The 22,748-nt window shown below is 51.5% G+C and overlaps 1 protein-coding gene and 1 long non-coding RNA gene across 10 annotated transcripts in view; one reads left to right on the top strand and one right to left on the bottom strand.

The window, feature by feature from the left end:
* SGIP1 (SH3GL interacting endocytic adaptor 1) overlaps positions 1 to 17,013 on the bottom strand; it is a 91,412-nt gene extending 74,399 nt beyond the window's left edge. For 2 of the 9 annotated variants that reach the window (XM_064147448.1, XM_064147453.1), the window contains exons 1-2: positions 16,837 to 17,007; positions 9,192 to 9,236 (exon numbers count right to left, since the gene is read on the bottom strand). In XM_064147448.1, the coding sequence (XP_064003518.1) occupies positions 9,192 to 9,201 (10 nt within the window). In that variant the 5' untranslated portion in view covers positions 9,202 to 9,236; positions 16,837 to 17,007. Of the gene's footprint in view, positions 1 to 9,191; positions 9,237 to 9,658; positions 9,677 to 15,404; positions 15,461 to 16,836 lie in introns of those variants that run through there. The other 7 variants (XM_064147454.1, XM_064147457.1, XM_064147455.1 and 4 more) reach the window with 7 other exon arrangements.
* Positions 16,973 to 18,092, top strand: LOC135177458 (uncharacterized). Its single transcript, XR_010303068.1, has 2 exons — positions 16,973 to 17,228; positions 17,871 to 18,092. It is a non-coding gene; the product is annotated as an uncharacterized LOC135177458 (long non-coding RNA).
* The last annotated feature ends 4,656 nt before the right edge of the window (positions 18,093 to 22,748 follow it).

Genomic DNA, 22,748 nt, shown 5'->3' with positions numbered 1-22,748 from the left:
GCCCTAATTTTTAATGACTTATAGCCCAGAAGATGCAAAAGAAGTCTCTAACATGCAAGCCAGGCCAAATCCCTGCAAAACTCCAAGAAATCATCTTAAAAATTAACTCCTCCTTTAGTATTTGGTAAAGCACCTTAAGAGGGATCTAAAGGTACCCCAGATGAACTCATCATCAGGTGCCTTCACCAACACAAGCTCCAAGCAAACCTCCCCCAGTACTAAGGTGTCTACAAGACTTTTTTTTTCCCAGCAGCATCACATTTATTTCTTTGCTGACAGCAAAACACTTGGGGAAGGTTATTTTTAATCATGCTGCTCCCAGCAATAATGAAGCTAACAAACAGCCCCTCTAGAAGCAAGCACAGCTGGGTCAGCATCCATCCAAACAGCCCCTCTAGAAGGAAGCACAGCTGGGTCAGCACCCATCCACTGTTCACCCTCCAGGCCTGCTCCTGGGAAGGAGGTTCAGATCTTTAAGGAAGTTATCTTCTAATACTCATCAAAAAGAAAGAATCTCAAATATTATTTCCATGACATAGAAGACAAAAAGAATCTCTATGATTATTTCCCTGAGACAAAAGACTTCTCCAGATCCTCACTAGTTGGGTTAATGGTTGGACTCTTACAGGTCTTAAATGATGACTTAAATGACTCTAAAATGATCTCAAATGTCTTTTCCAGGCCACATTTATCACAAGATGGTTTACCAAATCAATATACTGCTGGGACTATATGAAATCCTCCAAGGTCCAGAAGTGCAGGTGATGAGAGCAAACTGTGAAACCATCCTCCTCAGCTCACCCTACTCCAAACCTCCCTGCAACAGTATTTCCATACATCCTACACATGATAACATGAAGCTCCAGTTGATGTTTTAAGTTCCCTGTAATATGCAGGTGGATCATTTTAGAGGGTTTATTCTTTCCATAACTCTAAAACAAAAAATATCCTCCCCTCCCAAAAAAAAAACCCAAACCCACCCCAAAACCAAACCAAACAACAAACCCCTCATGATTTATGGAATAATAGATCAGAGAATTGTTTTGGCTGGAAAGCACCTTGAAGGGCAATTCCAACCACTAACCCAGCACTGCCAGGTCACCACTGAACCACATCCTTCAGCACCACATCTACACTGCTTTGAAACCCCTCCAGGGATGGGGACTCCACCACTGCCCTGGGCAGCCTGGGCCAGATCTTGACAACCCTCAAGGGGAAGAAATTGTTCCTCATGTCCAATTTAAACCTCCCTTAGGGCAACTTAAGGCCATTTCCTCTTTTCCTATCACTTCTTCCTTGGAAGAAGAAACCAACTCCCACCTGGCTTCGACCTCTTCTTGGTGAGTTGTAGGGAACAATGAGGTCTCCTCCTCTTCTCCAGGCTGAACAACCCCAACTCCCTCAGCTGCTCCTCACCAGCCCTGTTCTCCAGACCCTTTCCCAGCTTTATGGCCAGCCCTGGTACCTCCCTGCTTTCAGGCCATGTTATGACTGTCAACACTAATCCAGTGTAAGTCAGGATGTGGTAGGAACTTCTCCCTTGCCACCATTGTGGTGAGAGCCCTCTGGGGTGCAGGGCACATGGAGCCTGGAGCTCTGTGTCTGTTCCCAAAAGACAGTGCCAAAATCCCACAGAGGTGAACAGGCACCCCAGGTGACCATGCCTGCACCAGCAGCTGCCTGGTGCCAATGATGGCACCTTTTGTTCTGGAGCCTCCTTCTGTGGAGACATTCCAAACTTGCCTGGACATTGTGCTCCTGAGCAACCTGCTGTGGGTGACCCTGCTTTTAGCAGGGGGGTTGGACTGGATGTTCTCCCAAGGTCCCTTCCAGCCCCCACCACCCTGGGACTCTAAGTACTAAGCCTTAATGAAAATGAAATGATTTTTTGTGAAGTGCAAAAACCAGCAGCTGCAACCACTGCATCCTTACTTCTCTTTCAGTCACAGGCAGAAAGGAGAAAAAAACACCTTCAGAAGCTCCCAGGGAACATCAGCCTGCAACCAAACCTCTCTGAAGAGCAAATAGCTGAGGCTCTTCTATAGCTAGCAAGGCAAACAGGACCACACTTTGTGCTACTCAGCAACCCACTCTGCCAACAACCAACCCACCCAGCAGGCAGGTGGGTGTCTTTTTCACTCCAGAACCTGAAATGTACCATCTCAAGAAGCTCCACCAGCATTTAGGGATGGTTATTTGCATCCACAACTACGGGGTTTGTCCTTTAACTGTTGAAGAGTCTCTGGTGGAGAGGTTCAAGAACAACAGGCACCTGATTTAGTCTGCCTTTTTTTTTTTGGTCTAAAGTGTCTTTACAATTTCAGTGGAACCATAGACTGCTGAGGTCAGAAGAGACCTTTGAGACCACCAAGTCCAACTGCTCACCTAGAGCTCCCCGTCCCACCACTACTGCTATGCCACTACTACTCAACCACATCCCTCAGCACCACATCCACACGTTTCTTGAATGCCTCCAGGGGTGGTGACTCCACCACCTCCCTGGAGCAGCCTGCTCTGATGCCAAAGTCAAATGAATCATGGCAAAAGTTTCTGCCGTAACAGAGAAACCCAAATTGCTGCATTTGGCACCACTCTCAGGTGCCCAAGGGCACATTTTAAGACTGGGGCTTCTTCCAAAGAGGTATTTCACAGACCTGCATCACAGGTAGTTAATGAGTTTGCCATATTTCCTCTGTTTTTTCCCCAAACCCCACACCTTGGTGGGATTTTCCTTCACGTGCTACAACACATCAATCGTTTTAAGTCCAAAGTTTTGCTTCATTGCTCATATTTTGGTTTAAATCCACAACTTCAGTTACCACATTTGCACCACCAGCTCCAACCTAAATCAATTCCCAAATTCTAAGGTTCTTTCTCTTGGTGATTGTTGGCTTTGAGTTAGAGCCATTTAACCATTCCCTCAGTGTGGAGGAACTCAACTGCCAGTGGATCCAAGCTAGAAAAAAACAAACCCCCAGGTCAGTGGGAAGGGGCTGAAGTCCTGCAAAAATGTGGGGGTTTTGCCACTCCCATGACTAGAGGTTACTACTGCACCATGCTCAGCTGAACAAATCCATTTCACATTGATGCTCTTCAGGTTCAGTTTCACCAACCCAGCTTGAATCTTGATCACATAAAACTCATTAGATGCACCACAAGGTAGCACTGGAGCATCTCATTGTGCCCAGAGCAGCTTTGGGGTGGATGCATTAATCACATCCCCTGCTTTGGAGACCACAAAACCAAGAGCTAAAGAGAGCTCTTGACATTTTTCTTGCAAAGGTTTCCCTTCCCAAACTCCCCTTTCCATATGCCTCATCCTCAGCAGCTCAGAACCTCAGTTTTCCTGGGCAGAACCAACCCTCCAAATATCACAGTATCATCAGGGTTGGAAGAGACCTCACAGATCATCAAGTCCAACCCTTTACCACACAGCTCAAGGCCAGACCATGGCACCAAGTGCCACGTCCAATCCTGCCTTGAACAGCCCCAGGGACGGCGACTCCACCACCTCCCCGGGCAGCCCATTCCAGTGTCCAATGACTCTCTCAGTGAAGAACTTTCTCCTCACCTCCAGCCTAAATCTCCCCCGGCGCAGCCTGAGGCTGTGTCCTCTCGTTCTGGTGCTGGCCACCTGAGAGAAGAGAGCAACCTCCTCCTGGCCACAACCACCCCTCAGGTAGTTGTAGACAGCAATAAGGTCACCCCTGAGCCTCCTCTTCTCCAGGCTAACCAATCCCAGCTCCCTCAGCCTCTCCTCATAGGGCTGTGCTCAAGGCCTCTCCCCAGCCTCGTCGCCCTTCTCTGGACACACTCAAGCATCTCAATGTCCCTCCTAAACTGGGGGGCCCAGAACTGAACACAGTACTCAAGGTGTGGTCTAACCAGTGCAGAGTACAGGGGCAGGATGACCTCCCTGCTCCTGCTGACCACACCATTCCTGATGCAGGCCAAAAGGATTCGTGGATGTCTTTGGATTTAAGAAATATTCCCCAGCCCACCCTGGGCTACAAGAGGGAGCTGGGCCACTGGCTCAGCCACACCATCACTCTGTGCAACCTGGCCCAGGTGAAGCTGCTTTAGTAGGATAGTTGGACTCGAAGATCTCCAGAGGCATGACAAAATGTCATCAAATCATTGAATCAGATTGTTTAGGTCAAACCACTTCTTGCACTCATGAAAAAATAGTTTCCTCACCATGGTGAGGACTGTTGGTGAGGCGCAGGGCTGAAAAGAAGTCCTCTTTGGATCTCAGAGGATGTGACTGAAGATGCTCCTGCAAGCCTAAGACATCTTTGCAAGGCCAAGAATGGTCATGAACTACTGCTCCAAAAAATACATTGGAAGAAACAAGACCACAGATTAGTTTGTGTTGGAAGGCATCTTTAAGATCACCTAGTTCCAACCCCCTGCCACAGACAGGGACCCTTCCCACTAGACCAGGTTGCTCAAAACCCTATCCAGCCTTGCCATAAGCACTTCCAGGGATCATAGTAAAGAACTTCTTCCTATGGTCCAATCTAAATGTCCACTAGTGTGATCCTACCTAGATGTGATGGTCCTCATCTATATCTATTTTCCAGATGGTTTGCCCACCCATGCCTAAATCTGTGCTAATTGCCTGAAACCTGCTCTTGGCTTCCTCAGATAAATCCCAGACAAACATCTGAGCACTAAGCACATTTAAAGACACCATTCACTGAAAGGAGAATGGTTTGGGCTAGAAGGGATCTCTTGAGGCCATCTAGTTCAACCCCTCTACAGTAAGCAGAGACATAGAATCACAGAAGCATCCAGGTTGGAAAAGACCCATAGAATCAAAGTCCAGATATCTTCAACCAGATCAGGCTGCCCAAAGCCCCACCAAGCCTGACCTTGAATGTCTCCAAGGTTGGGGCCTCAACCACACATCTAACCAAGAAAGAGGCCTTTTTACGTGCTGTTGGATGCCTCCAGTCCCAGTGCTGAACATAAGGCTTGGAGACAACCATTACTAAAAAGGGCGTGCAAGAAAGCTTTTGCCATTTTGGATGTGACCAACCAACCATCCATGGAAGTTCTCAGTGACCAAACTCCCCAGAAACAGCAGCAAGAGAGAAAAAAAGAGGAGACTTGGAGAAGTTTCCACTCTGAGAAGGCTTCACCTCAGCAAACATCTGGTTTGGGCTCTGGAGAAAGGCTGGTAATTGTCTCCCACAGAGAAAGAAGTGACCTTCAACAAAACCATGGCTGCTCCTATCAACAACAGCTTCTAATCTTTCTGGACATCACAGAGCTTCTGGCTCGAGTGACATTGCAGCAGTGATTTCAAAACTCAATTAAGCTCTCTTCAGTACATTGGAGTTGCAACAGATGGCTTGAAACAGGAGACAAATTTGTTCCTATGGACAGATCTTTATCTTGATGATACACCCAGTGCATCGCTGAGTACTTCTGAGTTCTTCCACAAGCAAAGGGAACATTTAAATACCTCTTGTATCTACAGCCACATCTGCAGAGCCCTTTCCCGCATGTGGTGGGACCTTCCCAACAGCATTTCAAGCCACAAATCTAGTTCTGACACTCACAGTTTTGCTGCAGGTTATTTTCAGTCAATTGAAAGCTGGAGGAGGTTTAGTTCCCATCCCAAACACCTAGTGGCCTGTCAGAGCAAGGCCAAGCACAGAAGACCACCCCCAGTACGGCTGGTGGGCAACAGCAATGCTTGGGCACGCCACAGAGGTGGAGGACCACTCGCTTTGGGTGGCTGTGTCACCACATGGCACACACTCAGTTCTCCTCCAAGTAAGGACTGGGTTTTTGACATGGTGTCCATTGTGATTTTGAAGCATTCAAAGAAAAATGGGCACTTTTCCTCCCCTTCTACCAGAGGTAACAAGAAATATTCTACCTTTGGTTCAGATCTAGTCCAAACTGCATGTCCTGCAGCATTCCCAAAGTGCCATTGCCAAAGAGGAGGATCCAAACCCACCAAATGAGCCCGGTCCATCCCACCAACCATGGGTGATGCTATTTAGCTCCATGCTCTGCACCCTGGGGTGCTCAGGCTGCCCATGGGCACCAGCACAGGCCACCTTCTCAAGCTCCAGCCTCAGCTTTCAACAGCATCCAATGCTTGGATGAGATTTAAATGATGAAGATTGTAACAAGAAAAATCCTTAAACTGCAGGAAACTACCAGGGCTGGAGAAGAGCCACCAGTGGCTCACCTCCAGGATGAGCTGGTGGAAATGCCCACTGAAGCCCAGCTCTACAGCCTCAGTGGGAAACTACGTTCTCAAGGTGCCTTCAGAAGTGTGGCCAGCAGGTGAAGGGATGTTCTCCTCCCATTCTACTCTAAACCAGTGACATCACATACAGAGCAATGAGTCCAGTTCTGGGCTCCCCAAGAGATACTGGGAACTGCTGGAGACTCCAAAGATGCTGAGGGGCCTGGAGCAGCTCTGTGAGGAGGAAAGGCTGAGATCTCTGAGGCTGTTGAGCCTGCAGAAGAGCAGCCTGAGAGGGGAATCTGAGCAATGCTCAGCAAGAGATAAAGGACCTGTAGGGGGCAAAAGGATGAGGCCAGACTCTTCTCAGTGGTGCCCAGTGACAGAACAAGGGCAACAGGCACAAAGTGGAACCCAGGAGGTTCCATCCTAAGAAAAGGAGAAACTTGTTTGTTGTGAGGGTGCTGGAGCCCTGGAGCAGGCTGCCCAGAGAGGTTGTGGAGTCTCCTTCTCTGGAGAGCTTCCAAAAGCAGATGGACATTGTGATCTACTCTAATGAGAGGTGTCCCTGCCCCTGGCAGGGTGGTTGGAACTTGACAATCTTTAAGGCCATCAGTGGCTTCCAACTGAAGCCATTGTATGATGCTGGACAAGCTGCTGTCGGTGTCCTTGCTTCAGCAGAGGGGGCTGGACAGAACAATCTCCAAAGGTCCCTTCCAACCCCCACCCTGCTGGGGTTCTGTGCAAGGTGAGAAGTTTCAGACACACCACAAGCATCCTTACATTAAAACAAAGCACCTCTGCCAGGTGTCAGCATTTCAGGAGGGGATTAGTCACCAAAGTTCTACACTCCCACAAACAAAAGCAGTTTCTGTTTAAAAATTCATCAAAAGGAGGAGTTCTTTTCTTCTGATTTTATTGCCTCTATTCTAGGTTTCCAGGTGCTAATTGGGGAACAAGAAATGAAACATTCTAAGGCACAGATAAAGGGGAAATCTTACGGCTAGTAGTTCATTTTTTAATGACAAGCTGGTTGGTGAGAAGCAATTCTGCCTCCACTCAAGCTTACCAAGCCAGGGCAGGGCACCCTATGCTACCTCCTTGCCTATATCCACCTGTCTTGCCCACCATAACCAAGGCTTCCACACCAGCAGCACACTCACAAGGCAAAAATCCTTAAACAACCAAACACCCCCCCCCCCCCCCCCCCCCCGCCAAGCCCCAACCACCTTTCTGCCAACCAGCCTCAGAAAGCATTAAATGACCCAACCCAAGGATTCTACTAGGCCAGCTTCAACTTAACTACACTAATCCCTCCACAAACACTGGTGAGAAATGACACTGTTCATGACATCTTCTCCCAAATCCCCTGTTCTTGCACAGCCTGGGTGACATCCATGTGTCATGGGTGCTTGGCATGCCGTGGTGGCTTTGGTGTCACAGCCAAAAAAATTACATCTCTTTTGCCTATGGCTTTATCACCAATGTTAGAGGAGATACCAAAGCTATTTCCTCATCTCAAAGGGCAACACCTCCACTCTTTCTCTTATCCTTCCTTCTCCTAACACCAAAGAACCAACAAACCCAGCAAGGAGCTGTGCTCCCACATCATCACCATTACAGCAGCAAAATCCCAAGCTTCACCAAATATTTTAAATCAAGACACAAAATCTTGGCTCCAGGGAGCCCAGCAACCCCTTAGGTGGGGGTAGCAGCCCACGATTTGAAGTGAAACACAGCATAAGCAGCCCAATTTCTGCCTGTCATCTCAGGAAAGGTTGAGCAGCTGGCTGGTGGCTAACATGCCGGCAGCGCCGCGAGCCTGGGGCTGGATGCAGCTCCGTGTAGCCCTCGCTGAGGTGGGACCTTCTACCTTGGACAGGAAAATTAATATTTTGATCTGATTTATTCTGCTTTAGAAGAAAATCTACTACAAAGCCTGCCTTGCCCTGTATCTTGCCTCCAGAAGGCATTAAGGAGATCACTTTACATATGGCTGAGACAACCAAGGAGGGTTAAAAAACGTCTTTAATGCTCAAAGGCTGTTCCCACACATGAGCAGACGCAGTCTTGCAATCCTCCCCTGAAGCATCTTGTGCTTGGAGCCCATATTTTCATTCTCATTCCTCTTTTCATTCCAGCAAGCCTCCATCCAACCCCCCCCCCCCCACCAACACACACACACACACACACTCCTTCTCCCTCTTCAAACCAGTGACAAAACATGGCCCAAAAATATATTACCTTAAGTTCCACCATCCTCATTTCCTACTGCAAAGCTGCTCGTCCCTGGAGCTACAGGGTGAAAACCCAGCAAGAAGCTTCACAACCCCCATGCTCTGCATATGGACCTCCATCCAACTACCTCCACATCACTCCCTTCTTTGGAGCTTGCATCTTCAAAGCAGTGGTACAACATGGCCAAAAAATATATTACCTTAAGTTCCACCATCCTCATTTCCTACTGCTAAGCTGCTCGTCCATGGAGCTACATACAGGGTAAAAGCCCAGCAAGAACCTCCACAGCCTCTGTGCTGTGCATATAGACAACGTTCAAATCCATCCTCTGAGCACCACACCAAGCTGAGAAAGTGGCTTCCCAACTGTAATAACGCTTACAGGAACCCAACCAACAGCAAACCCACCCCAGCTCATGCTCCTTCTCCTCTCACCAACTGAAGGCACCAGTGGCCGTGCATGACAAACCAGACTGCTTGCCCACCAGCCTGAGCTGGGGCTGGAATTGCAAATAACCTGATGGGTTTGACATCATATCACCATCCTCCAGCTTGCAGGCAGCGGGCAGGGTGCTTTGGTTTGATGGGGATTAGGGGGAGGGGAGGATTTGATTTGTATTAATTGTTATTATTGATTATTTTGGAAACGATTCACACCCGCAGGTTGGGTGCAGCCTCCCTCCCTCCTCCTCCTCTCTTTTAAAAGCAGAACGATCCCCCAGAGACACACAGGGCTCATCACCTACCTTCCATCATGGTGGCAGAATTGCATTCCTTAATTTCCAAGGAGCCTGAAAAGATAATCGAAAAATAACAATAATGAAACCCCCCAAAGAAGAGTGGAGAAGAGAATCCCAATTCCTCGAGCTGCTCAATGTCAGAATTCAAATCGAGACGCCTCGGGATGCTTTGGAATGAGAAGGAGAATCAAAGGCAGAGGAGCCGGAGCTGTAGCTGAGGGCAGGCCATGGATGCTGCTGAGCCTGTATCACCTCCAGGAGCACCGGAGGATGCTGAAGGGAGGGGGGGGAGGGGAAAAAAAAAAAAGGGAAGGAAAAAAAAAAAAAAGAGGAGGGAGGCTGAGCCCAGCTCGGCTCCGGCTCAGGCGCAGCCGCTCGCTGCCTCCCCGCACCGCCTCACATGCGCGTTGCCTCCCGACACGTCCCCCCCTTCCACACACACACACATCCACACCCCCCGGGAACACACCAACCTATTTCCCAGCTCTTTTTTTTTTGGTGTGTGTGTGTTTGTGTGTGTGTGTCCCTTTTTTTCCTTCTCCTCTTCCACTTTCACCAAGAGCATCACCCTGGGCGTCCCTGGTGACGCACTTCCCCTCCCTCTAATCCTCCCGCGGCGGCTGGAGCAGCCGGATTAATTCCCACTGCTGTCAGATTAGGGGCGGAGGTGGGATGGAATAAACAAACCAGCGCACAAACAAACAAGCCCGGCCGGGAGAAGGCACCGGGAGCGAGCGGCAGCGCCCCGCAGGGCTGCCGGCAGGGGCGAGCGGCCGCAGGGCCCTCCTGGCTGCGCCCGCAGCCATGCCAGACTGACATCCATCGGCATGACGTCACGCCGCCAATTAGCCCCGAAAGGATGAGGATGATGATGATGATGCTGGAAAGCTTTTTGCCCTCCCTACTGCTTCTCCAAGAGCCGCTGGGGATTAATTCCACGTGAAGAGCAAGCGAAGCACCGCCGAGGAGGGGGAACAAAAGAGGTTGATGGAGGGGAAGGGTTGCAAGAGTTGACCCCTCCTAACCTCTGCCGGGAGCCCCCCACTCAGGAAACCCCTCGCGTACCATGTCTACGTGATAAGTTCCCACCTGAGCCAGCCCCACCCCAGCAACCTGCCACCTGCCCCCAGCAACCTGCCACCTGCCCCCCGCTCCGCTTCTCTCTGCCCCCACAAGGACCTCAGCTCCCCCGATGGGGTGGGAGATCCTCATCCACTGCAAAAACGTTTCTCGGGGCTGCTACGAGGGCAGGGGGGGCGGCGGAGGTGATGGGCAAGGGGGGTTGGCTGGAGGCGAAGAGACGCTAGCAGGATTAGCCCAGTAAATACGCGAGATACAAAATTCTGGCCAAATTAGCTTCAGTCAGCCCCAAAAGTTCTCGTATTTGTTGTTGGTTTGTTTGTGAGTGTTTTTTTTTTTTTGCGGGCAGGGAAGATGCTTTAAAACATCTTACGCTGTGCCCACGCATGCCTGCAGCATCGGGAGCCGCATCCCCGGTGGGATCATCCAGAGCAGCCGCCAGCCCTGCCGGGGACACCCAAGACACCTGGCTCTGTCCCCAAAGGCACCAGTGCGGCTCAGCACCCGGCAAAGGTGGGCACTGCCACAGTCAGAACCGTCCTCCGTGCGCAGAGAAGCTGCCTCACTCCAAACTGGGTTATAAATTCCCATATTTCCCCCCTCCAAAATAAATCAAATCCCATCTCCTCTTGCCCCCAGCATTAAAAAAAAGGGAACAAAAAATTCATATTCCCTCCCCAACAAGCAAACAAAACTCACTTTTCCCCAATAAAATAAAAATCCTGCTTTTTCCTCCTTAAAATAAGCCTTTTCCCCTTTAAAAAGCAACCCAAAACTTTTACCACCCATTAAAACCAACCCCTTTTTCTCCTTAAAAAACCCTCTGATCCCTTAAAAACACTCTCACTCTTTACCCCTTAAAACCCACCTTCCCCCCCTTAAAAACCCAGACCATTTCCCCCTTAAAAAAAAAATCATCAACCTTCTCCCCATCAAAAAAATTCCCTTTTCTCTCCATTAAAAAAAGCCCTTCCCCTATTAAAAATAATTCAGTTTCCCCATTAAAAAAAATTCTCTTCTCCCTCACTAAAAAAAGCATTCCCTCAATTAAAAAAGCATTTTTATCCTCATTAATAAAAGAACCCCCCAAAAAATCATTTCTCCCCATTACAAAAAAAAAATCCCTTTTCCTCCTCAAAAAAAGCCAACAACAAAATCTCTTTTGCCCCATTTAAAAAAATCTCCTTTTCCCCATGAAAAAAAAAAATTTTCCCCATTAGAAACACACTTCCCCCGTTTAAGAAGCCCTTTCTCACCTATTAAAAAAGCCCTTTTCCCTCCTTTTAAATAAACAAACCTTTCTCTCCTCATAAAAAAAAAAAAACCAAAATCCCTTTTCCTCCATTAAAAGCAAATCCCTTTTTACCCCATTAAAAAAAACAAACCCCTTTCTCCCCTTTTCTCTCCTCTTAAAATAAAAAAAATCCCCTTTTCCACTCATTGAAGAAAAAAAACTTTTTTCCCATTAAGGGAAAAAAAAAAATCTATATGCCCCCATTAACAAAGAACTAAACCAAAAAATCCCTTCCCCCCCCACTAAAATACCCTGTTCTACCCCCACTTAAAATCCTATTTTCCCACAATTAAATTAAAAAAACCAAAACATTTTTCCTCCCTTAAAAAAACCAAATCAATTCCCCTTCCAAAAAAAATCACCCTCTTTCATCCTGTTTTTCCACCCTTCAAGCAATCCCTTCTTCTCCCCATTTAAAAAAAGCAATTTTCCTTCCATTACAAAAAAAAGAAGGATTTTTTCTTCCCCATTTCTCCCCTCCCCCCTTAAAAAAAAAATCCCAACTCATTAATTTCCCACAAAAGTAATCCTATTGTTGCCCCACCTGAAAAACCCAATCTGAACACCAAGCACCTCCTCAGGGTCTGGATGCACCAGTGAGGAAATGAGCTCCAAAGCTACAACAGAGTCTTTTATCACCAGGTGTCCTCAGTCTACCACCACCACACACTGGGGCAGGGACCAGGATCATGAAGCAGATGGTCCATTAATCCCAGATTGCTCCAGCACCTTCAGGAAGGCCATCTGTAATCCCAGGGTCAACACAATACACCCAGAATTGCTCCACTGTCTCCTCCCAGACCATGCCAACACACCCTGAGGAACTAGGCTGGCACACATGGCAGGATGCCCAGGTGATGGACATGCACCCACCATGCCCAGATGGATGTTACAAAGCAGGATCCATGTCCCTATCCATCCCGAATCTCAGCAAATCTGCTTCCAGCCAGGACATACCCAAGTGGCTCACCTCCTGCAGCTCTTGATGCTCCTCAGTAGGGTTTTTACATTCCTTAAAACAGCAAGAAAAGGTAGAACTTCTCCTGCAAACCTCATCACAAGGTGGGCACTGCTTAAGACCTTCATCTTCACCAAATTCCTCCATTCCAAAGATGAGTTTCAGCCACCTCCACCATCAGCATAGGTGGGACAGCCCAGGTGTGTTGCTAACCTCAACATAGCTCCATGGGACACCTCAGCCTTATCATGGAATCACAGAACTTTAGAGAATGGAAGGGACCTCCAGAGATCGAGTCCAACCTCCCTGCAAGGCAAGATCCCCTAGGGTAGTTTGCACAGGAACACATCCAGGTGGGTTTGGAAAGTCTTCAGAAAAGGAGACTCCACAACCTCTCTGAGCAGCCTGCTCCAGGGCTCTGTAAAGAAGCGTCTCCCGTTAGGTGAAGCCTTCTCTGTTTCAGTTTGTAGCTACAGCTCCTTGTCTTATCGCTGCTGACCACTTGGCCTGTGGCAAGGCCTGAGGGCAGAATGAACCTGACACTGAACACGCGTGGACGCTTCGGACCTGGCAAGGATGGGCTGGTGGTCAGACTCGATCTGTACTCAGCACTGGGGGTGCCACACCTCAAACCCTGAGCTGAGTTTCGGGTCACTCACTCCAAGGACACTGAGGTGCTGGGGCAGGTCCAGAGACAGGCAACAAAGCTGGTGAAGGGTCTTGAGAACAGGGCTGGGGAGGAGCAGCTGAGGGAGCTGGAGGTGTTCAGCCCGGGGAGTAGCAGGCTGAGGGGAGCCCACGTTGCTCTCTACACCTACCTGAAGGGAGGCTGGAGCCAGGTGGGGCTTGGCCTCTTCTGACAGTTGTTTATAACTTCCAGAGAGGAGATTGGAGTTAGGTGGGGGTTGGTATCTTCTCCCAAGGCAAAAGTGACAAGCCAAGAGGAAATGGCCTCAAGCTGCCCCGTGGGAGGTTTAGGATGGACATGATGAATACTTTCATGTGTTCAAGGGAGGTTATTCTTCCCCTGTACTCAGCACTGGTCAGGCCACACCTTGAGTACTGTGTCCAGTTCTGGGCCCCTCAATTCAAGAGAGATGTTGAGGTGCTGGAACATGTCCAGAGAAGGGCAACAAAGCTGGTGAGGGGCCTGGAACATAAACCCTATGAGGAGAGGCTGAGGGAGCTGGGGGTGTTTAGCCTGGAGAAGAGGAGGCTCAGGGGTGATCTTATTGCTGTCTACAACTACCTGAAGGGACATTGTAGCCAGGTGGGGGGTGGCCTCTTCTCCCAGGTAACCAGCAATAGAACAAGGGGACACAGTCTCAAGTTGTGCCAGGGTAGGTATAGGCTGGATGTTAGGAGGAAGTTCTTGCCAGAGAGAGTGATTGGCATTGGAATGGGCTGCCCAGGAAGGTGGAGTCACCATCCCTGGAGGTGTTCAAGAAAAGACTGGATGAGGCACTTAGTGCCATGGTCTGGTTGACTGGATAGGGCTGGGTGCTAGGTTGGACTGGATGATCTTGGAGGTCTCTTCCAACCTGGTTGATTCTACAATTCAGAGTGCTGTCAATGCCTGTCCCAGGCTGCCCAGTGCTGCGGCAAAGTCCCCACCCGTGCAGGGATTGAAAGCTGTGTAGATGTGGTGCTGAGGACCGTGGTTTAGTGGTGAGCTGGCAGTGCTGGGTTAAAGGTTGGAATGGATGATCTTTTCCAACCTAAATGAATCTATGACACCATGAACCTTCTCCCTGCGCAGACGTCTCAAAGCCAGGAGACCCACAGAGGGCCACATCATTGCTGGAGCCTGCCCATCTGCCCACCACAGACAAGATGCCCACATGCCCCTCTCCTTTCAAGGTAAAAGTGGCAGGCAGGGATTTCTGGAGCCATTTCCAACCACTCTGGGTGGACTCAGGCCAGCCAGGGCCATTTCTCAGCAGAAGCGCTGGAAACCTCCAGCAGCTCCTGCAGGGAAGGCCTTAGGAAGGCTGCAAGCAAACATCAAGAGAAGAAGTCACCGGCCTTAAGAAAAGGAAAAGAAGAGCGGCAGAAAATGAGTCACGGCAGCACATTACTCATCCCCAGCAGAGTCATGCCTGAGGCGCATGTGACAGGCGCAGCGGCAGCAGCGGAGCCAGCCCGGTCCCCGCCGGCCGGGCCGCGGCGGCGCAGGGTGGGCGAGGAGCAGGAGGGGGTGCGGCAGGGATGGACTTGCTAAATAAAGCCCCAATCCTCCGGCCCCGGCAAATCCCTCGGCATTAGCGGCGCTGGCTTGTTTACATCTCCACCGTCAGGAGCCTCTCGCTAAGCACAGACTCGTGGTGGTGGGACAGACCAGAGCCCACTCATGAGCGGTAGCTTCCATCGCCACACAGCGCTGAGGATTTCACAGAGGCACAGAGCTGCTCGGGTTGGAAGGGACCTTTGATTGCTGAGCCCAAGCCCTCACCTGCAGCTCACCATCCCAGCGCTACTGCTAAGCTGCTACCACTGAGCCATGACCCTCAGCAACACCTCCACCACTGCCCTGGGCAGCCTGGGCCAGGCCTTGACAGCCCTCAAGGAGAAGAAATTGTTCCTCATGTCCAACCTAAAGCTCCCCTGATGCAACCTGAGGCCATTTCCTCCTGTCCAGTCACTTGTTCCTTGGTTAAAGAGAACTACCTCCACCTGCTCCACTCTCCTTTCAGGGAGCTGTAGAGAGCTAGAAGGTCTCTCCTCCCCCTCTTTTTCTCCAGGCTGAACAACCCCAATTCTCTTACTGCTCCTCATTAGACCTGTTCTCCAGACCCTTCACCAGCTTCATTGCCCTTGTCTAGACCTGCTCCAGCACCTCAGTGTGGGGAGCCCAAAAATGAACCCAGTATTCAACATGTGGCCTCACCAGTGCTGAGTCCAGCAGGGACAAGCCCTGCCCAGGTCCTGCTGGCCACACTGTTGGTGATCCAAGGCAAGAACCACTGGGATCATCTCACCCGAGGTCCCAGTGAGCTCAGGATGCAGAGGCAGCCAAGCACCAAATGCCTTTCTCCAGTGTTAGAAATGCTCCTGCCTGTGAAGATGGGCCAAAAACTGATGCACTCCAAGATGCTGTGGGCTCAACCACCATGTTTTGCACAGCTGGAGCATCACACATGCCTGCACAGTACCCATCTGAGCAGGGCTGGACCAGCCCAAGCTGCACACTGGAATGAGCCCTGCCACCCTGCACTGCATGACAGGACAAGAGGTAACAGGCACAAACTTGAACATAGGAGGTTCCATCTAAACACAAGGAGGAACTTCTTTACTTTGAGTGTGTGGGACCCCTGGAGCAGGCTGCCCAGAGAGGTTGTGGAGTCTCCTCGTCTGGAGAGCTCCAAAAACCCAGCTGGACTTTGTGATCCTAGGCAAGCTGCTGTGGGTGCCCCTGCTTGAGCAGGGGAGTTGGACTGGATGATCTCCAGAGGCCCCTCCCAACCCCTTTCATTCTTCTATGCCTGACTGTCATTGTCAGCACCCAAGCTGGGAGCACCAAGGACCATGAGCTGCCCCAGAAGGAGGACAGGAGCAGCATCCCCGAGCACGGGGCCCCTTTCAGGAGGCAGCTGCTCCTGGCTCCACAATGAAGCTCGTTACCTTCTGCTCTATTAGTTTTCTGCTCTATTCATCCCAGGCTTTCCCAGGCACAAAGAACAGCCGAGCTCCTTCCACCTCAATGAGCTTGCCTGAGGAGCTCACGGTGCCATCACCCCTTGGGGATGTGTATGCTCTGAGAGGCAGGAGAGGTGGGCAGGGGAGCTGCCTCCCCAGCAGCACCAGGGAAAACCTGCACACAGGACATTTAAAGAGAGGCTCCATGCACCAGGCTCTCCTCAGCAGGGTGTGGGGCGCAGATCTTTGTCACGGAGGAAGCTCACCGGGGGTGCAACAGGAGCGGCGCACGGCACAGGCGCACGCTGCACCTCCAACCCTCCTGCCCACGCTTCTCCACATGCTGCCTCTTGCCTTCCCCCAACTCCTACCTCCTCAGCATGCTGGGAAACCTGAGGAGCACCCTGCCAAACACTCCTCACCCTGCCAAAGCACCCCCAGAACACCCAGCCCGGCCTGAGAAACAGCTCGGCAGCATCCCGCAGGACCCCAACACATCCTAGATGGGGGTAGTCACCCCTGAGCCACAGCACAAGTCAGGGGTCGGAGACATGACGGTTCTGAAACCAAACATCGCAGCTCCTGAGACCAGCTGTCTCTATCAGCTGGCATCAGCAGGATGGAGGGGGGGAAGCAACCCAGGTTCTGCAGCCATCAGCCCTCTTGGTCTCCCCCAAACTCACATTTTGCTGCGTAGGGTCTCTCCAAGGCCACGTGGCACAGGGGCGTTGGTGGAGCAGCAGCACAACACGCAGGCTCCAGGAGCGACTCCGGAGCCAACCCTGCCTTATTTAACAGGGATCAGGCAAGCACAGCTAATTAGGCTACGCCCTGGGGCACAAAGGCGAGCCCCACGCATGCCCCACCAGCTGCTGCCAGCCTGACTGGGATTCCTGCTCCCTATCGTTGCAAATCTGTTGAACTCAGTCACGCTGAAGGTCTTCTCCAAACTGAATGATTCTATGGTCCCATGAAATCACACTGCGAAGGAGCAGCCTGCTCACAAGCACCCATTTACCAGCTCCGCCGTTGAAGCAGCCACTGCAACCCACCCTTGAAACCACCTCCATCTTCAGTATGCACCACCCCAAATCCCACCCTTGAAACCACCTCCATCTTCAGTATGCACCACCCCAAATCCCACCCTTGAAACCACCTCCATCTTCAGTATGCACCACCCCAAATCCCACCCTTGAAACCACCTCCATCTTCAGTATGCACCACCCCAAATCCCACCCTTGAAACCACCTCCATCTTCAGTATGCACCACCCCAAATCCCACCCTTGAAACCACCTCCATCTTCAGTATGCACCACCCCAAATCCCACCCTTGAAACCACCTCCATCCTCAGTATGCACCACCCCAAATCCCACCCTTGAAACCACCTCCATCTTCAGTATGCACCACCCCAAATCCCATCCTTGAAACCACCTCCGTCTTCAGTATGCACCACCCCAAATCCCATCCTTGAAACCACCTCCATCCTCATTATGCACCACCCCAAATCCCATCCTTGAAACCACCTCCATCTTCAGTATGCACCACCCCAAATCCCATCCTTGAAACCACCTCCATCTTCAGTATGCACCACCCCAAATCCCATCCTTGAAACCACCTCCATCTTCAGTATGCACCACCCCAAATCCCACCCTTGAAGCCACCTCCATCTTCAGTATGCTTTGCAGAGCACTGACAAAGTCCTTGTGTGCCCCACAGGTTCTGCAGCCAGCAGCCTTGCTTGAAATGATAGAATTCTTTCAATTGGAAAAGACCTCCAAAGTCATGGAGTTGAAGTCATCAAGCACCAAACCATGTCCCTCAGCACCACAGCTTTTCAATCCCTCCTGCAGTGGGCACTGCACCACTACTCCTGGGCAGCCTGGGCCAGGCCTCGACAACCCTCAAGGGGAAGAAATTATTCCTTATGTCCAATCTAAATCTCCCCTGTGGCAACTTGAGGCCATTTCCTCTTGTCCTGTCCCTTGTTCCTTGGGAGGGAAGAACGACCTTCACCTGGCTCCAGCCTCTTTTGGGGGAGTTGCATAGAGCCAGAAGGTCTCTCCTCCCCCTGCTTTTCTCCAGGCTGAACACCCCCAGTTCTCTCAGCTGCTCCTCCCCAGCCCTGTTCTCCAGGCTTTGTTTCCCTTCTCTGGACCTGCTCCGTCACCTCAGTGTCATTCCTGGAGTGAGAGGCCCAAAACTGAACCCAGGGTTCAAGCTGTGGCCTTAGCAGTGCTGAGTACAGAGGGAACAATCCCAGCCCCAGTTCTGCTGGCCACACTATGGCTGATCCAGGCCAGGCTGCTGGTGGCCTTCTTGGCCACCTGGACATACACTGGCTCATCTTCAGCCACTGTTGATCAACATCCTCAAGCTCTTTTCCACCAGGCAGTTTCCAGCCACTCTGCCCCAAGTCTGGAGCATTTGTGGGGTTGCTGTGACCAGGTGCAGGACCCAGCACTGGGCCTTGTTGAACTGCATCCCACTGGCCTCAGCCCATCAATCCAGCCTGGCTAGGTCCTTCTGTAGAGCTTCCATAACTATTTTGTTGTGAAAGTGGCTGTTGTTTGGGCACCAGAATGCTCCTATGGGTGCTCACCCATGGGTGCTACTTAGGCACAGCATCCACCCTGCCCCAGAGCCTGGCACAGGATATGCAGGGCCATGGGTAACCCTGAGGCAGAAGGTGCTGGTAATAAAGACCTGTGGTGCCCCGGGCAGGCAGGAGGGACTGTGTTTGCTCTCAACAGTTTCCCATGCCTCAAGAAGATGTCCTCCATACTCCTGCAAAAGACATGGTCCTTCCTGGCCTCTCTTTCTCATTTTGAAGGTGTTTCCAGACACCTGCTGCTGGCTGGGTGGGAGCACCCTTCACGGAGACATGATGGCCAGCAGGTCCAAGGCAAATGGAAGTCAAACACTTGGCCTTATTACTGCTGTGGTGTGTAACCTCAAGCCTTATGACTCTTCACCTTTGATGTGGTCAAGCACCTTCACATGACTGCATCCTCCAGCTGCCAGCAATGTGGCCACACTTCCAGGGAAGAATTATTTATCTCTCCTGTGGAAAAAAAGGATTTTTCTGCCAGAGCTATGGAACAACAGCTGAAGGTGGTGTGAAATGGGAGGAATAGAAAGCGGGAGACAAAAAAGTTGGACCGTGGCTGGGTGATGGATCCAGCAGGTTTGTTTGGGTCCCACCAGCTGTACATCAGCATGGAACTGCCATGGAGCCAGAGGGAGCAATGCTGGAGCACGTTAGAGCTGCAAGAATGCAGGGCTCGTGGTGGCAAACATCTGTGCAGCCTGGCCGGAAAGGCAGAGAGGACCCCAAAAGTGAGCCCCTGCCTCCAGCTGTGTGGGGTTTTGGCTGTGCATGGCTCTAGCTATGAAGGCACTCATCTGTGTGAAGTTCCAGCTCTGCTCAAGTACCTGCTGTGCTCAGTCTCCAGCTGTGAGCTGGTCCAGCTGTGCACTCCACCAGCAGGGCAAGGTGCCAGCTGTGCACAGTAGTGGCTGTGCAGGACTGCAGCTAGCCACGTCTCCAGCTATTTGGGGCCTCATCATGACCTGGCCCAGCTGTGCAGGGCCTCCATCTATGCATGTCTCCAGATGTACTGTGTCCAAGCAGCGACACCTGCAATGGACATTTCTGCTGTGCAGTGTTTTGCAGTGTGCACTGCACTGTGCAGTGGTCAGGGACCTCGGCAGATGGAGCTGTGCAGCTGTGCAGGCAGCTGTGTGAAGCAAAGCTGCTTCAAAAACCAACAATGGAGCCGGGATGAACTGAGAACCTTGTGTGGGACCCACGGTAGGACACATTGCCAGCACCCACCCCCTCTTTTGGGTCAATCTTTTCTGCTGCAGTTGGATTTATTAGCTGCAGCTTCCTCCTCCTCCTTTCTGCAGTGACCAACGTGCCAAGGGGCTCAGGATGTCCTCAGGCTGGTCTTCCCGTCTCACATAGGTCAGCTCTACACCAGCACCTTGGGGGGTAGGGAGCCTTTGAGGATGAGCTGCTCACATGACCCCAAAAGGGACAGTTGGGAGACTAAAACACCTCAGTTACATCAGCTTGACCACAACCTGCTCTGTCCTTCCCAGCCAGGCCTGGGATCCAAGCTGATGTCACCACTGCTGGGCAAGGAGACCTCCTAACCCTCACCCCATGAGACCCACCTCCCCTTCGCACGGAGGTTCCCGGTACTGTGAGCCCCTGGGCTCTGTTCCAGCGCTGCAGACTCGATAAAATCTGTGTTTTGTGCACCAGCCCCTGGGCTCCTTCCTGTTTTGATGGCCAAACTGTCAGCACTTTGCATTCTCATTTCTTTTGTTTTCATCTGTAGGACCTCATGGTGAACTCTGAGCCAGCAGTACCTATATCTTCTCGGCCAGCAAACAGCTTCCAGATCCTTAGGGCTGGATTATAACCTGGGAAGTGCTGCATCCTACTGGCTGGCACACAAAGGGACAGAGACCATGGTGTGCTCTGGAGATGTGAGGCATTCTCCACGTGAACGTGAGGGACATGAAGCCAACCTTGGTAGGGCCAAAACATGAGCAGAAGGACTCAGCTTCCAGACACTGAACACTGATTGTAATAGAAGTAGATTTCTAAAGACACCCAGGTGGCCAAGAAGGCCAATGGCATCCTGGCCTATGTCAGGAATAGTGTGGCCAGCAGGAGCAGGGAGGTCATTCTGTACTCAGCACTGGCCAGGCTACACCTTTAGCCCTGTGTCCAGTTCTGAGCCCCTCAATTTAAGAAAGATGTTGAGGTGCTTGAATGTGTCCAGCGAAGGGCACCAAGGCTGGTGAGGAGGCTGGGTCACAGCCCTGTGAGGACAGGCTGAGGGAGCTGAGGGTGTGCAGACTGGAGGAGAGGAGGTTCAGGGCAGACCTTATCGCTCTCCACAGCTACCTGAAGGGAGGTTGTAGCCAGGTGGGGTTGGTCCCTTCTCCCAGACACCCAGGGACAGAACAAGAGGACACAGCCCCACGCTGTGCCAGAGCAGGTTCAGGCTGGATGTTAGGAAGAAGTTCTTCACAGCAAGAGTGATTGGCATTGGAATGGGCTGCCCGGGGGGTGGTGGAGTCCCCATCCCTGGAGGCATTTAAAAGGAGGCTGCATGAGGCACTTAGTGCCATGGGTTAGTTAATTAGATGATTTCGGCCATCTTGATGTTTGGCATCTGGTGGCCCCAGCACTGGGATTTACATCCCTGTCCCCAGCCAGGCCAGTGGTGAAGGACACAGGACACCCACAAACACCACTGGACCAAAGCTGCTGCTCTGTGTCATTATCCAGACGTGAAATCCGCATTCCCAAAGCATTTCCTCAGAAGAAACCCCGGATTTCTTCAGCACCTTTCACCAGCGGACAAAGCCAGAGGCAGCTTGGGCCACAGCAGGGACCAGCACTGGCTTGTAGCCAGGACAGCATCCAGGCTTGTCCCCAACTCCTATGGAGCAGAGGGAAAAAAGAGAACATGGAAATTCAGCCACATGGCCTGTGCCATGGGAAACCCTACGGAGCTGCTTCAGTGTTGGATTTCTTTGCACCATGGTTTCTATTCACAACCCTGACCTGCAGGTCAGAAGTTTCCTGGCAGGGCTGGGGGCTCCACAGGACCCTTGTCCCCATGGCCTGGGCAGCTGCTAGGGCTGGCACTGCTCCCAGCACAGAGCAACCAGGAGGAGCTGCTGGAAATCCCCCCTGCAGACTCAGCTCTGCTGCCTCAGTGTGACACTATGTTCTCAACCTGCCTTCAGAAAAGGGTGGCCATCGGGCCGAGGGAGCTTCTCCTCCCTCTCCACTCTGCCTAGTGGGGTACTGGCTCCAGTTTTGGGCTTCTCAGTTCAAGACAGACAGCTCCAAAGATGCTGAGGGGCCTGGAGCAGCTGTGTGAGGAGGAAAGGCTGAGACTCCTGGAGTTTTTGAATCTGCAGAAGAGCAGCCCCAGAGGGCATCTGAGCAATGCTCAGCAAGAGATAAAGGACCTGTGGGGGGGCAAGAGGATGGGGCCAGACTCTTCTCAGCGGTGCCCAGTGACTGGACAAGGGCAAAGGCACAAAGTGGAACCCAAGAGGTTCCATCCTAAGAGGAAGAGAAACTTGTTTGTTGTGAGGGTGCTGGAACCCTGGAGCAGGCTGCCCAGAGTGGTTGTGGCATCTCCTTGTCTGGAGAGCTCCCAAACCCAGCTGGGCATTGTGATGCTGGGCAAGCTGCTGTGGGTGCCCCTGCTTTAGCAGGGTGGGTGGGATGCAGTCTGACCTCCAGAGATCCCTTCCAACCCCCCCACGCTGGCGTTACATGAGAGCAGTGCCACTTGGCCACTGGTGAATGAGGGGCTGTTGGTAAGACCATGGCTGCGGGCAGCATGGAGGGGACAGCAGCTGCTGTGCCTCATTCTGTGCCTCCAAGACCTGAACCACTGTGGTTGGACTGAAGTCCTGCACCGTTGACCTGACACACAGATCCTCCTGAATCTGGGCTGCACAGCCCAGCTGTGGTGCTGTTAACGGTTGGACTAGATAATCTTCAAGGTCTTTCCAAACCAAACAATGCTCTGCCCTGTTGCATGCTGCAGTCAC

Source organism: Pogoniulus pusillus, chromosome 8, assembly GCF_015220805.1.
Source record: "Pogoniulus pusillus isolate bPogPus1 chromosome 8, bPogPus1.pri, whole genome shotgun sequence".
In the NCBI taxonomy this organism is placed as follows: Eukaryota; Metazoa; Chordata; class Aves; order Piciformes; family Lybiidae; genus Pogoniulus; species Pogoniulus pusillus.
Note: the sequence above shows the minus strand (reverse complement) of the source record. Positions and strands in the feature narration are given on the sequence as shown.